This window comes from Aphelocoma coerulescens, chromosome 5, assembly GCF_041296385.1.
Source record: "Aphelocoma coerulescens isolate FSJ_1873_10779 chromosome 5, UR_Acoe_1.0, whole genome shotgun sequence".
Lineage (NCBI taxonomy): Eukaryota > Metazoa > Chordata > Aves > Passeriformes > Corvidae > Aphelocoma > Aphelocoma coerulescens.
The window spans coordinates 6,264,983-6,277,747 of record NC_091019.1 but is presented as its reverse complement, the minus strand read 5'-3'; the positions used below and the strand labels follow the sequence as shown (position 1 = coordinate 6,277,747).

The window sequence follows — 12,765 nt, the reverse complement described above, 5'->3', positions numbered from 1 at the left end:
TCCTGAACTACCTCACAATTCTCCATTCAGAAAAAACCAAGCAGCAGCATCATCATGTGTTTTCCAGGGAGGAATACCATAAGAGAGTTCCAGGAAATACAGTATCAGACTTTTTCTTTTTTTTTTTTAATTGTAATTAAAATTGAAGTGAAAACAGCCTTTTTCTTTAAGTTGGAATTTCCACTCATTAGTATGGTTCTGAAAGCATTATACAATACATTAAGTTAGCAAAGTATCTTACACAGCTCCTTCAGCAGAAGTGTGTAACAGATGTCACTTCAAAGCCAGATTTCTGCAGAAAACTCCATATATTCTCCATATCAGGGTACCAAGAGAGTTACATCATTTGGCCAGACAAGGAAGTTAAGCAAGGCACTGGTCACATGGATGGGGGATATTGGGAACTCAACGCAACTGAGAATCTGCCTTTCAGTTCAACCTCAACACACCATGATGAGTTTGGATACACCATGAATTTGAGGTAACCTTGATCGAGAAACTGCTGCAAAAACCATGTTCAGAAATCAGTTTGCAGATGTTGCAATAACTGAGATTTTCTTCAGAGAAGTTGAATGCTTTTACAACAGAGTAAGTGCACACATTGTCTAAGCTGTTTCCTGAGCATGTGTATCTACTCCGGGGGTTAAACAACATCAACTCTAACAGCTAATCTACTTTTTGCTTTGAATGTTCCCAGCGTGTCCATACAGCACAGGAGAAACACTATCAATCATGAAAAATTACTGTTCCACAAGGCCTCACATTTTGTGTAACTTCAGATCAGTCTTACCCTGTGAAAACCTGCAGTTATCAATTTTAGGGGCATCTGTGAAACTAAATTTCTCTCAGGAAAGTTTTCTTTCCTTTATTGATCTTTCTGCTTTGTTAGATGAGCTGCCCACCTACGCACTCACCTGCATCCTTTAGGCAGCTGGCGGCATAATTCTAGAACATTTTTGCTTGTTCTCTCACTATAATCAAAGGGTGTAGAAATGTTTAGTAGGAACAGGCTTATGACATGAATTCAGGCAAAAAAGGGAAGAAAACTGTTTTTTTTTTTCCTGCTGTAGTTGCCAATTGAAAACTGAGGTAGACCATACAAAGAACAGGCATTATCAAACACTGAAATACTTCCTGCCAGGACAGAACTGTATCTCTCTCACCTTTCCTACAAAGAAAGGCTGAGAGGATTGGGATTGCTCAGCCTGGAAGAGGCTTTGGGGTGACCTAATTGTGGCCTTCCAGTATCTAAAAGGAACCTAAAAGTAGGATGAAGAGAGACTCTTTACAAGGGCCTGGAGCGACAGAACAAGAGGGAATGGATTTAAATCAAAGAGAGTAGGCTTAGATAGGATACTAGGAAAAAATTCTTCCCCGTGAGAGTGGTGACGCCCCAGCACAGGTTGCCTAGACAAGGTGTGAATGCCCCATCCCTGAAAAAAACCATTCAAGGCCAGGCTGGATGAGGCTCTGAGCAACTTTAATCTAGTGGAAGGTGTCCCTGCCCAGGCCAGAAGGGCTGGAACTGGATGATCCTGCAGGCCCCTTCCAACTCAAACTATTCTACGGTTCTGTGAACTCAAAACACAACGAACTCATGAGAAACAGACAGCAGAAATACAAAAGACAAGAAGAGGATCATTACTGTACAGGGGTCATAACCACTGTAAGATCCTAGTGAAATCCCTCCTCACTGCAAATGAAATACTAGCTCACAGTTCCAAGCCCTGTAATAACAACAGCCCAGTCTGGAGACACGAAACAGCACTAATTCAAAAAAATCAGTTACATATGAATTCTTTCCTGGGCTTCCAGGACATTTTTACTGTATCAGGCATATACAGAAATTCACTTAATCCTGGTAAAGAGCCCTCAGAGAAATTCCACCTAATATCCTCCACAAGAGAGGCCCAACTTCACCCCACCAAGATAATTAATGAACCCCCCGCCATGGCACACAGCACAATGACAATAGAGATCACCACTGCTCTTATCAGCATGCTGCACCCTCCAGCAGCTCAACAGCTCTCCACCACCTAATAAAGCCAGCGCACATTAAATCAAATCCTGGCACTGCGACTCTCCATTCCCAGAGCTACAGAGTAGCTAACCTGCAGGTTTTCTACCACTTGAGACAAAATAAACCACAGAAATTACTGTATCTTCTGAGCAGTTTTACCCACCTTGTCCTTGAAGATATGTGGGTTTTGATAGATGAAGTCACGATAGCTCTCTGTACGGACTTTATCCTATTAGTCAAAGAACAAAGAGGGTTCACTTCTTCTACGTAGGTACAGCATAAAACTCAAAAATGCTGAACACCTTGCTTTTTAACTTGGCCTAAGGATGTTTTGTGCATACTGTACTTACATGGCCCCTGCAATCGTGACACTTCCATATGATAATATTTCAGAATTTACTGTGGCAAATGAAGCCAGTTGCCTCAGCTGGAGGAAAAATAAGAAACTATTTTGTGGTTTCCTGATTCTGTTTTTGTCTTTTTTCAATGTTTCAAAGTTCTTAATACCTGTTCATCATTATCCAGGAACAGCAGTAACAGAATGAGAATGCTACACCAACTTTACATAGAAACTCCCATACAATGGTGAAAATTTGAATCACAAGCTCATAAAATGTTTTGCATCATATTTTGTTCTCTGACACCCCTGTGACACCAAGATTTCTTTAAAAAAACCCGTTCAGCATCAAATTAACTTGTTTTTCCTTTTGAACAAGCTGCAAATTCGCAATCTGATGACAAGCTAGTAGTTAAAGCTGTACAGCCCATTTTATGAAAGTCCAACACAGTAAATAAGTTTAACTGAAATACAACAGGGCCAGAGAAGCTGGAATATTTTCAAGCATAGAACAAAACATATATGGTACTTAGTATATCAAAGCCAGCAGCATAGCTCAGTTTACCAGCAAGGTAATCTATTAAAACATTGATTCTCTTAACATGCATCAGCAGGTCCACAAATTGACAGCCAAATACACGTTTTGGAGTTGCTGTTGCAGTTCAAGTGTTGCAGAAAATGTAAAAAAAAATTTCAGCAATTTTTTGTCTAGTGCAAATAATGCTGAAGTATAAAATCCCAGTGCTTTTATTAAATCTAGTCTTTTTCTACTACAGCAAGTTAAGAATTTCTAGAAACAACAGAGAAACAGAAATTTTCTACAGTGAGAAAGAACAAAGCCTATTTTGATAAAAGAACGAGATCGAAAACAGTGACTGAAAACAAAGGATATGATAATAAAAATTCTGGAGACAAAAATTTATTTTGAGGCTTGAAAATGTTAAAATCCATCTTTAGGTGTGAAAGTACTATCACACACACACGACCCAGAGAAGCAGCTGGGGTTTATTTCAGAAAATTCTACTTTAAAATCCTACATAATTAATATTAATAACAGAAACCCCAATCCTTTAAAACCATATTGCATTTGCTACGGTATTATATTCAGAGCAACTATTTTTAGTACTTCACCTCTACTGCAGTATATAATAGGATTTGCTGAAAGGACCAAAAAAGTTTAAAAATAAATAATCAATTGAGAAAGCAGCCAGCTGGAAAGCTTTCAGCCCTGCATTCTGCCCCTCACACTGCATCAGCACTGCCCCAACTCATTGCAGTTGTAGCCACAGCCAAGCACTTCAGGTGTCTATTCATCAGTCCCCTTCTCCTACTCAACACCTCCATGTGATGATTTCTTGGTTCATTATATTTATTTTTAATTTTTAAAAATATCATTTTAAAATAATTTATTATATTTAATAAAAAAAATTTATTAAGATGTCATCTACGAAATTCTCAAGCAAAAAGGTAGAAAAAAGGAAACACCAGTCACTTGACCACTGTGAAGTAACAATATTCTTGCTCCACCTCTGAAGTATTTGCAGAAAAAAAAACAAAATTGAAACTCTGTCTCTACCACTACCAGGCATAAGGAAAAAAAAGGTTTTGAGACTGAACAGTTTCAGAAATGGGCTTACAATTCAGACAGCAAGACTGCTTTCTATAAAATGTTCATGTAGTAAGCCACTATATTTATGTAAATATGGTAAACAGGAAAAAAAAAATCAAAGTGAATGCCTAGCAAAAAGAAAAAATTTCAATGTGCACAGAATAAAAACAATCGTTTTCCTATGTTTTAAAAAGTCAAAAGTCTTCTTAAAAGCATTCTGACAAACATACCCTGAAATCAGTAAAATGCAATTTTGTACCAATTTCCTCGTGCAGAGATGCAGATTTATTGTAAACTTTATTAGCCAGCAGAAAGGCTTCCTCATCCTATAGCTTACATCAGGTCAAATGACAGCTTTATACAGCTGCAAAACCAAACACCTATCATTTTTATTTATCTTCAAGACTTCAGTTGTATTTTTATAACCATACGTTTTGGAAAACATTCTTCTACTTCTGCAGCCATTTCTGCGCTTCTGTAAAATCCCCTCCCCTTAATATTAACCTCACACTCACACTGTTCTTAACACAGATTCATGTGTATTTCTGTACTGGGGCAACTAAATGATTTACAAAGCTGAAAGCTTTATATGCTAGCTGCAGGGACAAAGTCACTTCACAACTCTGTATTCTACTCTACGTTAGACAGGAATTTTATTTATTTATGCCTTAAAATGATAGAACTGCTCATAACTTTCACAACTGTGACATTTTCTCTGAAAGGAAGCATTAAGAGATTTTCATTTACAAGTTAATTTGAAGCTGTTGGGCTTTGTGCTTGTTTTTTCTTATTTTAAAGTTAAAAGGGCATGCATAGGTTTCCCTTTGAGAAGTTTTAAGCATCACTTTTTTTTCATCTTTAGCATATAAAAGGAGCATACTGTTCCAGCTGTTCAATGTCACGTTATTAATACACTGAACTGTGCACAAGTAACAATTTCTGTTTACCCAGTGCAAGAGAAAACTGCAATATTTGAGAAATGGTCTTGCCTAACAAATTTAAATTGTGAGGAAAATATAAAACTAAAGAAAAATATTCACTGTCTGTACTATGTTTTATCCTTCAAGTTTTAAACAAACAGGAAAAAGCTACTTTTGGCAAAGTAGAGCTGTGGTACAGGTATTGTAATATCAAGCATAACTATAAATGATTTTATGTTCCTAATGCTTCCTGTAAAGAGAATTTATACAAAGGAAATAAAACTGAAAAAATGATCTCTCAGTTCAACTGCCACCAAAAAGCTCTCCTGGACAGAAAGGGTTAAAAATGCAGCTGCTCTGCAGTATATTTACAGGCACACGGCCCACTTCATTCCACCTCTCCTCTTTAGTCCTACCAAGATGCAGTGGAGATGACTTTCTAACCTTTAGCATCTCTTCGTGTATCCCATAATGCCCATAGGAGCTGAAGTAAACGCCATCCTCGTCCTCCTGAAGGTCTGCAATGGCGCTGGATGACGAGCTGCTCCTGACATCTGTGTTCATCACAAAATCCTGAGCAAATTGTCTGTAATCAATTGAAATATACCCTTGAGACGTGTTTATGGGACCATGAAAAGGAGGCTGGCCGGGGGGAGAAAGGGCTTGGGAGAGGGAAGGAATCCAGGCTGCCAGGGGCTTTGGCAACAATGGGACCAGCTTTGGGTGTGCACATCCTCCCTCTGCAGGCTCCTCGGGGCTGCTGCACCTCCGCACTCCCTCCAGCACCATCCTGCAAGCCTGGCTTTCTGCTTACAGCAAGCAACTATTAGCAGTGAAATACTGGGGGGTAGTTTCTATTTTTAAGGCAGAATTATCTATTTTGCACTTGCTGGTACAAAAGCCAGCACTGCAGTGGTCAAGGTGTTTCAGGCTGTGTACTGCAGATATGGACTCTGATACAAAGAGCACAAGAACTGCAGTCCACATAACACTGGGTGACCACTGGAAGGTAGAAGAAAGCATTTTAAAACTGAGGCATCCGGGTGAAAAGAAAAGAGAGGTTAAAATTCAATTTATTACTTTAATTTCAGGCTGCTTATTTTCCCTCCTCCCTGGTGTTGCACTCCCTACAACACATAAAGAAAGGATGGGAGAGCTGGGATTGTTCAGCCTAGAGAAAAGAAGCCTCCAGGGTGACCCCGCTGTGTCCCTCCAGTACCTAAAAGGGCTACAAGAAATATGGAGGGGGTCTTTGGACAAGGACATGGGATGATAGGGCAAGGACAAATGGCTTTTAAACAGAAAAACAGTAGGTTTAGACTAGATATTAGGAAGAAATTTTTTACTGTGAGGGCAGTGAGGCCCTGGCACAGGTTGTCCAGAGAAGCTGTGGATGCCCCATCCCTGGAAGTGCTCAAGGCCAGGCTGGATGGGGCTCGGAGCAACCTGGTTTAGTGGGAGGTGTTCCTGCCCACGGCAGGGGAGATGGAACTGGATGAGCTTTAAGGTCTCTTCCAACCCAACCATTCCATGATTCCATGTTCTCATTCCTCAAAGCAGGTTTGATGACAAAATACACCAGGGGTTTATAATGAAAACACTATTAGATGTTAACAAACAGATCATACTACACCCACAATGAAGTGAAATAGCAAACACACTTCAGCCAGACAATATTCCTCCAAGGTCTACAGTCCAACAGCAACAAAAGTTGCATCCTAGACCACTGACACCTTTAACAGCAATCATATTTTCTTAAATGGGAACTTCACATATAGAAACTGTAGGTAACAGTCTCATTACCAGTACCCTCCTTATGGAACAACAAAACCAAAACTACTGTTTCATTCCTGACATTTCAAATACTTCCCTGCTCAGCTAGTTTGGATGGGGAAGAGAATATGGTAAGGGATTTTGTACTGACATTTTGTCAGTTTCAGAAATTTCCTGTGTTTGCCTACACAGAAACTGTCAGGATCTTATTTTTAATATTGCTCTTTACTATAGTACTTTGCATTTTCTTTACTTTTATACAAATATCTACATGATAAAATTTTAAAATTTAATAAAATAGATTCTATGAGACACAATTAAGTATAATTAGCACTGTGTGAGACATAAATGATTTAATTTAAAATTCTTTAAGCCAATAGTTCCTCTAACCCATGCACGCAACAGAAGCACCAAAGAAACTCCAGAGACAGAGCTGCCCTACTGTCTTTTTAATCAAGAAAAAAGACAAGTTAAAACAAAAGCCATCACCTCTAAATGGGTGACAGATTAAAAAACTCAACATAGACAAGCTGTGCTCTTACATCTCTAAGTTACATCTAACGCTAGAGGCGACCTGATTTATAGAACTGTTACCGTCTTTCTTTCACAGAGGTTTACCTGAAAGGGAGAAGATGATCTCTTTCTGTGGAATAACCTCCAGCACAAACCACTGAAATACAGCATTTAGACTACTACAATGCAACTGGCTCATCTGTCCATAATTTAAAACTGTGCTGCTTCATCAGATCTACATCTGGGTATTTCTGCTGCCAGCCAATCCCTGCTGAATTGAAGAGGCTGCATGGACAAAGAAAAATTAAAGGCTCCCTCTTACAAGAGCAGATAACTTGATAGACTAACTTCCAAAAAAATCAAAACTCTGTAAGCCTCACTGATGTTTAGAGAGCTCAAAAGAAATGGCTACTGATGACCTGAGAAGGTTTTTTTTTTTAAATGAAAATGAATGGAACACGAGGAAGGCAAAAAGACACACAGAAAATATGCCCAAGTTTTTGAAGCACACTGACGAATTTCTTTCATTCTTACTGTTTATGATCAATGAATGCATTATGTACACAGAGATACCAGAAAAGCACTGTATGCTATAAAGTACAATTTGCAAAATTCAAACTCACCTGAAGACAAAACTGACCACTTTTGGCATAAATAATTGTTCACAGCTGAGAGGGTTTGAATACATGAATTTATTTTGGTGCACTTACCTGTGTTACCTGTAGCACCAAGTGTGTACTGTCAAAATGTACAACAAACCCTCAAATGTATTATACAACACAAGTTTTTTTGCTGACTAACTTCTCACACAAAAGAACATGAATTATTTTTCCAAGTCTCTTAAATGCCATTTCAGTTCCTCAGTGCCCAGTCAGTGTGATCTTGAAATGACATGTTTTTAGAGGATTTAAATGAAGTTTGTATTTCCATGTTATCCATGAGCATCATCAATCCATATTTTACAGACTTCAAGATTTAGAAATTGCTTATCTAAATCAGGATGTCCTGATTCCTGACTGTGATGCACTGAATGTTCTTACCACCAGAACCCTCATCTGACACTGAAAACAAAATTGGCTGAAAAAAGTTGATTTATTAATTTCACTAAGAGTTTCTCCAAAGTGTAACTGAACTCTACTAACAACTATTGTTTGAAGCCAACTCTGAATATATCTGGAGTCCTGGATTTGTCAGTTTCTCCCTATTCTCCAGTGTGTACATCCTCAGTGTTCAAATTCCTATCTAAAGGACTAACAGAAAGGTGTCGCATAAACAAAGAGTAGTCTGAAGGAAAATACCTGTTTCTGAGTCATGTGTTTGCTTAGCTATCCTAAGCATACTTTGTTCTTTCAATCTGTGCAGGTTTTGTGCAGTTTTTGCTAACCATCTACAAGACATTTACTAATCACCTACAACAAAGTCAAACCTACAGTCCCACCACAAGGTTTGTTCCATAGTTACATTCTACTACTTCTTTCAATTTCTATTGGTCTTTGAACATGAACATCTCCTCTAAAACACATCAAATAAAAACATCCCAAAACTTCAGTTCAGACACTTACTTCATTTTTTGCAGATCATCCTGTGCTCTAGCCAAGGCTGCTTCTGCGGCTCTGGCTCTGTGTTCCGCACGTTTTAATTGTTCAAGGAGCACCATGGTATCATTTAAACCATTAGAAGGCAAAACTTTTACAGGTTCACAAAGATCTTCTATATCTGATGAAACAAGGAGGAAAAAGAATACCTACCAATCATGTATGGCTTCACAGCAGATCATAAACATTTAATGCTATTTCTGGATGCTTTGTACAAGCAGGTTGATTTACAAAAAGGCACAACTGAAATTGACAGGACTAACTACAGAACACAAGACTAGGCAGAAAAAGCAAATATCCTAGAAGCAAGCTCTAAGTTAAGGCAAATAAATCCAGAATTCAAGCTCTCTTAAATACCAGTGTTTGATTATTTCCAGAAGACATATATGGTTTAGATATAATTAAATTAGATATAGTTAGTATGTGGACTTTCTCAGGTACATACATCACTTGAGTAACAGTGACAAGGCTTCACATGACATGAACTCTGACAATACCACATTTATCCCACAAAGCAGGAGTCATACTGAAGCAGTTATTTACCAAACTGAAGCAGGAGATCATCTTCTAGTTCTGGTTTCAAATATTCCTCTCCTTCCCAAGGCAGTGGGCTGCTGAGAGAACTCAAATATGCTCCAGTTGGTTTCTAGACAGGAGAAGAACATGTAAGCTGAGTTTCTTTGAAAACACTAGCCCTTCAATTTCATTCAAGAAAATAGGCAAAGACCTGTTCTTTCACACAGTAAAATATGCAGGGTATTATCAAAGGAGCTCTGTAGCAAAGCCTGGGAAAGCCCAGGCAGCCCCAGGATCAAGGAATTCAGGACAAGCAGTAATGCACAGCACATTGATAGATACTGAAGGATACTTGCAGGATTACACTGCTCTCAGGAACCAAGTTCACTCAGGTGTTTGGCTGTGTCAGACCCACAGTTTACAACAGAGCTAATCAATAAATCCAAGATACTGATCCCATCAGGTGTTCTTTACATGAACAGTGCTGTAGGGACAAATGTCAGACACACTGTATTCTCCCCTGTTTGCATCCAGTTAATACTTTCTTAGGAAAAAAGAAGTCAGATTTGGACTTCAGTTTTTGCCTTTCTGTATTTACTCTGCATAGGTAGTTATGCATTAAATAACTACTTGAGGATTTAAAATTTGAAGACTGGAGTAAAAAAAATACTTAATAAGGTAAGATGGTATTGTATTTTAACCTAAACTTCTAGGGAATTACAAAGGAACAAAGTCACAAGACACACAAAACATACCGAGGCCTATCTTGAAACTGTAGGTTCCCATTAGCTTTCCTGACTCAGGTATCTTTTTAGGAGAGTTTGAAGTTCTGTAACTTAAGAGATCAGGTATCGTCCTTACTGCATAGGGGTCTGGCCAGCTCACACCCTCAGGAAAGGCTTTACACCAACACAGATGCAAGGACTGAGAAACTTCAGTTACTAAGAAGTGAACCCATTTCTGAAGTGAGACAGCAGAGTCAAAGGCCAAGAAAAACTAACAAAACAAGATGATACTACATAGCATGGAGGCTTTGTGCAAGTCTCAACATTCCCTTCTGAAAACAAAACTTCACATTAATTAAACATATTTAGAATTAAAACAGCCTCATATCTAGATAAACCAAACAACAGCTATTTTAATTTCTGTGATTTCTTTTTCTAAAACTACAATACAAAATCTCATGCAATTATTAGAAAAGGGCAAACTGAAAGCACAGCACTTTGACTTCCTATTCTCCAGAATCAGAATACAGAAGTAGTATGTGGCACACCTACCTTTAATCTGACAAAGTTTATTAGTTTAATGTATCCATAAAAATCGAGTCCTGAGAGGGAAAAAAAAGGGAGAGAGCATTTGTATTACAGAAAAGCACACATATTTTATAATTATGTGAATACTAATTACCTGTTCACTTGGTAATTGGTTCAAACTTCCCCTTGGGGTGTACATCACTATCTAGAGCAGACTTCCTATCTTAAGTTTCCCATCTATGTTTTTCTTCTCCTTAGGACTGAACCAGGAAATCCTCACCCTCAAAAGGACAAATACATTTGCCACAAATTAAGAATGGAACACTTTCAAACGGGGACTATGAACAGGGATTTCACTCATTTGGCAAGCAAGTACATCAGGACAGCCACTCTTTTATCTCCTACTAGCTACCTGTTATTTTAGGCTGTTGTGCTCCCCTGTTCATATTCTTAGCTTTCTGCTTAAGAGAACGTAAATTGATGCTATGCATCAAGAATACCTACCAATATTGATTTAAAATTGCCACCTTGGCCAAAGTAATAGTAGTTTAACTGTGTTCTCGCCCCAGGAACAGCAAAGATAAACCCAAAATACTTTTTTCTGGATTTTAGACAGAAAACAGACCAGACCATACCTTACAATATATAATCTATAGTGACAGCTTCAAGTGAAAGCTTAGCTTAAGCTTGACTAGAAAGAATTAAACAGATATGGGAGGATATGCCTTCCTGTGATCACCTGACGGACACAAGCCATGGGGCTCTGCTAAATACTGAGCCCAACTGCAGCATCACTGCTCAGGCAAGAGCTCCCAGCAGATCAGATCAGATCAATCATAGCAGACTAGATCAATCAGGTAGTATCTGACTCAGGTCGATCAAGTAGGCAGTGAGGAATCAGCACAAGCCAGCAGAGATCAATTTTAGTTTTGTCACTGGCTCAGAGCTTTACCAGTAAAAAAAAGCATACAGGAAGCAGCCAGCATCAAGAAAATGTATAAGCATTTTTCCACAATAGCTCATCTTATCCAATCTTGGAAGCTTCAGCTAGAGAGATCAGTTAGAAACCAATTAATATTTGCAATGTATTTTAAATGAGATACTTACACACAAAAGGAAGTGATAAGTCATGACAAAAACTTACCGTGTTTCTGGATCACATTACTAATATCAAACTGATGCTCTGTCTTGCAGTGGGAGAACACAGCTTCAGCAGAACTAAACAACCTGTAAATAACAAACTGTTAAATATGCAATACTGACATGTTAACTTCCAACTTATTAGTGCTATATGCTCTGTTCTGACTTACTGGGCAATTTAGACACATTTCCTGCTTTTGAGAAAGGATGACCAGGCACTGGCTTATATGCCTCACATAGAAGCTTTTACCTTGTTTGTCAAGCATTTTGAAACCAAAGCCAATGAAGACAAAAATTTTGTTTGACAAACCCACAGCTCCTGTGGACTTCCAAACATTCCTTGAGAGCAAAGACTGCGTTAAACCTGAAACCTAAAAACCACACCAACACAACGTGGGTGGAACAGCTTGATCTGCAGCATCGAAATCAAAACTCTCATCTCCATACTGGCGAAGTAAAAAAGACTAAAATAAAAAGAATAGAGAAAATCCTCCACACTGCTTCAGCTCGAGGGAAGGGGGTTACCTTCTTTCCACGTTCTTCCTTCCTTCAGTCTGAATCTAACCCACCTTTGGCTCCACAGAGGCCGTGTGAGCGATCAACAAGCTACAGAGCGAGGCTACAAGCCCGGAATTCATCATCTCCCTCCCGCGGGCCGAGCCCGGGCGCTCGCAGCGCAGCGCACCCAGCGCAGCGGGCTCCTCATGGGCCCCCCCACCTGTCGCAGAAGAGGCAGCGGGTCCTCTGGGCCACGGCAGCGCCTTCCTCCTCCTCCTCCTCCTCCTCCTCCTCCTCCTCCTCGTCGTCCCAGGCCCCCTCGCCGTCGGACAGCTCGGGCATCTCCTCCTCGGGATCCATATCCCGCCACCGCCCCGCGCGCGCCGCTTCCGGCGGCGGGGACGGAGCGGGGCCTCGCGCGCCCCCTGGCGCAGCCTCCGGCCGCGGCTCCCGGGCTGAGGGGCCAGCCCGGCGCCATCTTGCGGGAGAGAGGGGCAGCGGGGCAGCGGGACGCAGGGACAGCGGGACGCAGGGACGCAGGAGCGTCCCTCGGCCATCTCCCGGCACGGGAGGGTGCTCCTTGTTTCAGCG

The 12,765-nt window shown here is 40.0% G+C and overlaps 1 protein-coding gene across 1 annotated transcript in view; it reads right to left on the bottom strand.

The window, feature by feature from the left end:
- The window catches only part of PRMT3 (protein arginine methyltransferase 3), a 55,287-nt gene extending 42,753 nt beyond the window's left edge, over positions 1 to 12,534 (bottom strand). The window contains exons 1-7 of the mRNA XM_069016455.1: positions 12,395 to 12,534; positions 11,681 to 11,763; positions 10,561 to 10,610; positions 9,311 to 9,413; positions 8,735 to 8,888; positions 5,331 to 5,472; positions 2,184 to 2,249 (exon numbers count right to left, since the gene is read on the bottom strand). Of these exons, the coding sequence (XP_068872556.1) occupies positions 2,184 to 2,249; positions 5,331 to 5,472; positions 8,735 to 8,888; positions 9,311 to 9,413; positions 10,561 to 10,610; positions 11,681 to 11,763; positions 12,395 to 12,534 (738 nt within the window). The remainder of the gene's footprint in view (positions 1 to 2,183; positions 2,250 to 5,330; positions 5,473 to 8,734; positions 8,889 to 9,310; positions 9,414 to 10,560; positions 10,611 to 11,680; positions 11,764 to 12,394) is intronic.
- Between the last annotated feature and the right edge of the window lie 231 nt (positions 12,535 to 12,765).